General features: G+C 66.8%; 1 protein-coding gene across 1 annotated transcript in view; it reads right to left on the reverse strand.

Moving 5' to 3' along the window:
* GATA6 (GATA binding protein 6) overlaps positions 1 to 2,145 on the reverse strand; it is a 30,215-nt gene extending 28,070 nt beyond the window's left edge. Inside the window, exons 1-2 of the mRNA XM_024757921.1 lie at positions 1,959 to 2,145; positions 3 to 555 (exon numbers count right to left, since the gene is read on the reverse strand). Coding sequence (XP_024613689.1) covers positions 3 to 518 — 516 coding nt within the window. The 5' untranslated portion in view covers positions 519 to 555; positions 1,959 to 2,145. The remainder of the gene's footprint in view (positions 1 to 2; positions 556 to 1,958) is intronic.
* Positions 2,146 to 2,514: the final 369 nt, after the last annotated feature.

Here is a 2,514-nt window from a genome sequence, read left to right on the forward strand (position 1 = left end):
GAGTGCACGAAGCCGCCGGGCGCGCCGTCGTAAGCGGCGGGCCCCTGGCTGGAGAGGGCGGCGAGGGTCTGGTACATCTCCTCGGGCTGCTCGGGGGCGAAAGGGCTCAGCTTGGCGCCGCGGCTGGACCACAGCAGCTTGCTGGCGGTCGCGGCCTGGTCGAGGTCAGTGAAGAGCAATAGGTCCTCCCAGCTCGACAGGGCGCCCCCGGGGCCAGAGATCCCCGGCGCCGAAGGTCCGTGGGGAGCCCCGAAGGGATGCGAGGCGTAGGGGCTAAGCAGCAGCGAGCGGGCCGTGGGTCCCGCCGCCGCCTCCGTGTCGAGCTGCGGTGTCCTGCAGTTGCTGGCGCCGCCGGGGCCGCGCTCCCCACCGCGAGAGCAGCAGGAGGAAGAAGAGGAGGAGATGGGGGAAGGCGGCGTAGAGGGCTCCCGCGCTGGAAAGGCTCCGGAGTCGCTGGCGTCCGCAGGCGCGGCCCCGAAGCGCTTCGGCAGGCACCAGCCGCCGTCAGTCAAGGCCATCCACGGTCCGGCGCCGCTCCTAGCTGACTTCTAGCTCCTGAGACCGGATGGGGAGGGAGACAGGGTCGGGAGGAGAGATAAAAAAGGAGTTATCCAAAGCGCAGGCTGCACGACATCTTACCTCCACTCGCCTCCCTAGCTAATGAGATTCCTCAGAGATCCCGTTTCTGCCCCGGGCTCAAGGGGTGGGTAAGGAGAGGGGCATGGGGCCTGCGCAGCCGCCACAGGATCTTCCCAGGACCCGGATACAAGCTCTCCCTCACCCGCACGGCTCGGGTCCCTTCGCGCTCCCTTCCCACCCCCTCCGCAGCATCCCTCATCAGCGCGAGCGCCAGACCCCAAGGGTGACTGCGAGGCCGGCCGAGGTTTTCCTTCCGCCCCGAAGTGGCTCCCTCCTGGCTGATGGCACACAAAGGAACTTTTTAAGTAGCCGTGCGTGTCGGCGCTGCCTTATCATTCCTCCGTACGGGGGTCGCTCGCCCGGAATGCCTCAATATGAGAGCTGCCCGCGTGAAAATCATTAGCACAGGGAAGGCAACCTGTTCCCGAAAACGAAACCGCCGCGTTCTCCCATACTGGCTTTCCCAGAGCTTCCCGGACTGCGCTGACGAGACAGAACGCGAGCCCCAGAGAGAAATGCAACCCAGCCCTGGAAGGTGGGGCCGCAGGGCGGAGATCGCAGTCTCGGACCTTCGGGTCACAGGCAGTTCGGGGTGCGTGCGGGGCCGGAGTCTCCTGCCCAACCCGCGTCCCCGCGGCGCCGCACACCTTAAGACACCGCTGGCCTCTGCAGACGCCAGCGCGTGCGCTCACGCCGGCCGCGCCACGCCGGCCAGACCACCCCGGCCCACCCCGCGGTCATCCCCAGCCGCGGAAAGGCCAGACCGTTCCGGAATCGGACGTAGCGGGGTGGAGCGGAGCGCAGAGAAAAGGAGGGGGAAATGTAAGGGGGGACGCGAGACCGCCCCGGAGCCGAGGCCACCCCAAAGGGGAGAGCAGGAAGAATGACAGGGAGACAAGGAGGGGGTGGAGGAGGGAGGCGAAATACAGCCGGACTGGCCTTCTCGGGGCTGCTTTTCCAAATCGCCTGGGCTCATCGGAGATAACCATACTAAAATTAATACCCACACACAGACCGGGACTAGATAGCAGGAAAGAAGTCTCTGCCCGCCTGACTGCCGGCTCCCGCCCCTTTGCGCCAAGATAACTCGGAGATAAGGCTGCGCGCAGATAAGCGCTTCGGGGAGAGGAAAAGACACCATAAGTCGGTCCGCGGTGTCCCGGGAACCTGGGTGCCTGCTGGGAGTGGAGAAGGTAGAAACCCTCGGAGCCGATCGCGGCCCGCAGAGGGCCGGAGAGCCGAGGCCGACGGGCCAGCGACGGGTGGGGGGTGCAGAGGAGGAAAGAGGAGAGATCGTGCAAGAGAGGAAGCAGCCGAACCTCGGGTGGGCGCTGCGCATGGAGAACAGCCGTGGCGGAGGGGGCTCCAGAGCGCTGAGAGAGGCCGAGGGCGCCGGTAGGCGAGCGCGAGTCCGGGGTCTGCGCGGTGTTGCTGGTGAATAAAAAGGAGAGAGGAGGCGCCTCTTACAGCTCTGCCGGAAAACTGCAGCCTGCGCTCCTGATTGGACTCACCGAGCCCTAAACAAACAGCGCTCGCCGAAGGGTGCCAGGCTGTGGGTCGGAACTGCGCTCTGCGAGCAGCTGGGCGCTGGAGGTGAAGAGGAGGAGGAAGAGGAGGAGGAGGGAGCTAGGGGAGGAGAGAAAAGAGGGTGGGGAGGAGACGGCGGACAGCGGGGGGAGGGGAGCGCGCCGCCCGGGCAGACAATGAGCCCCGCGCAGCCTGCGGGTGTGGGCTAAGCCGCGAGCACCGTCCTGGGAGTAGGGGCGAGTCCATCCAGGGGGCGCCGACCCCGGGGACGCCGGGGGAGGGGCGGAGGTGGCAAAACGCCTGACCTGGCTGGCGACCCACACCCATTCCTCCTCCCCCAGTTACACT

The sequence above is a fragment of the Neophocaena asiaeorientalis genome, unplaced genomic scaffold (genome assembly GCF_003031525.2).
Source record: "Neophocaena asiaeorientalis asiaeorientalis breed wild unplaced genomic scaffold, Neophocaena_asiaeorientalis_V1.1 scaffold142, whole genome shotgun sequence".
NCBI classification, from domain to species: Eukaryota; Metazoa; Chordata; class Mammalia; order Artiodactyla; family Phocoenidae; genus Neophocaena; species Neophocaena asiaeorientalis.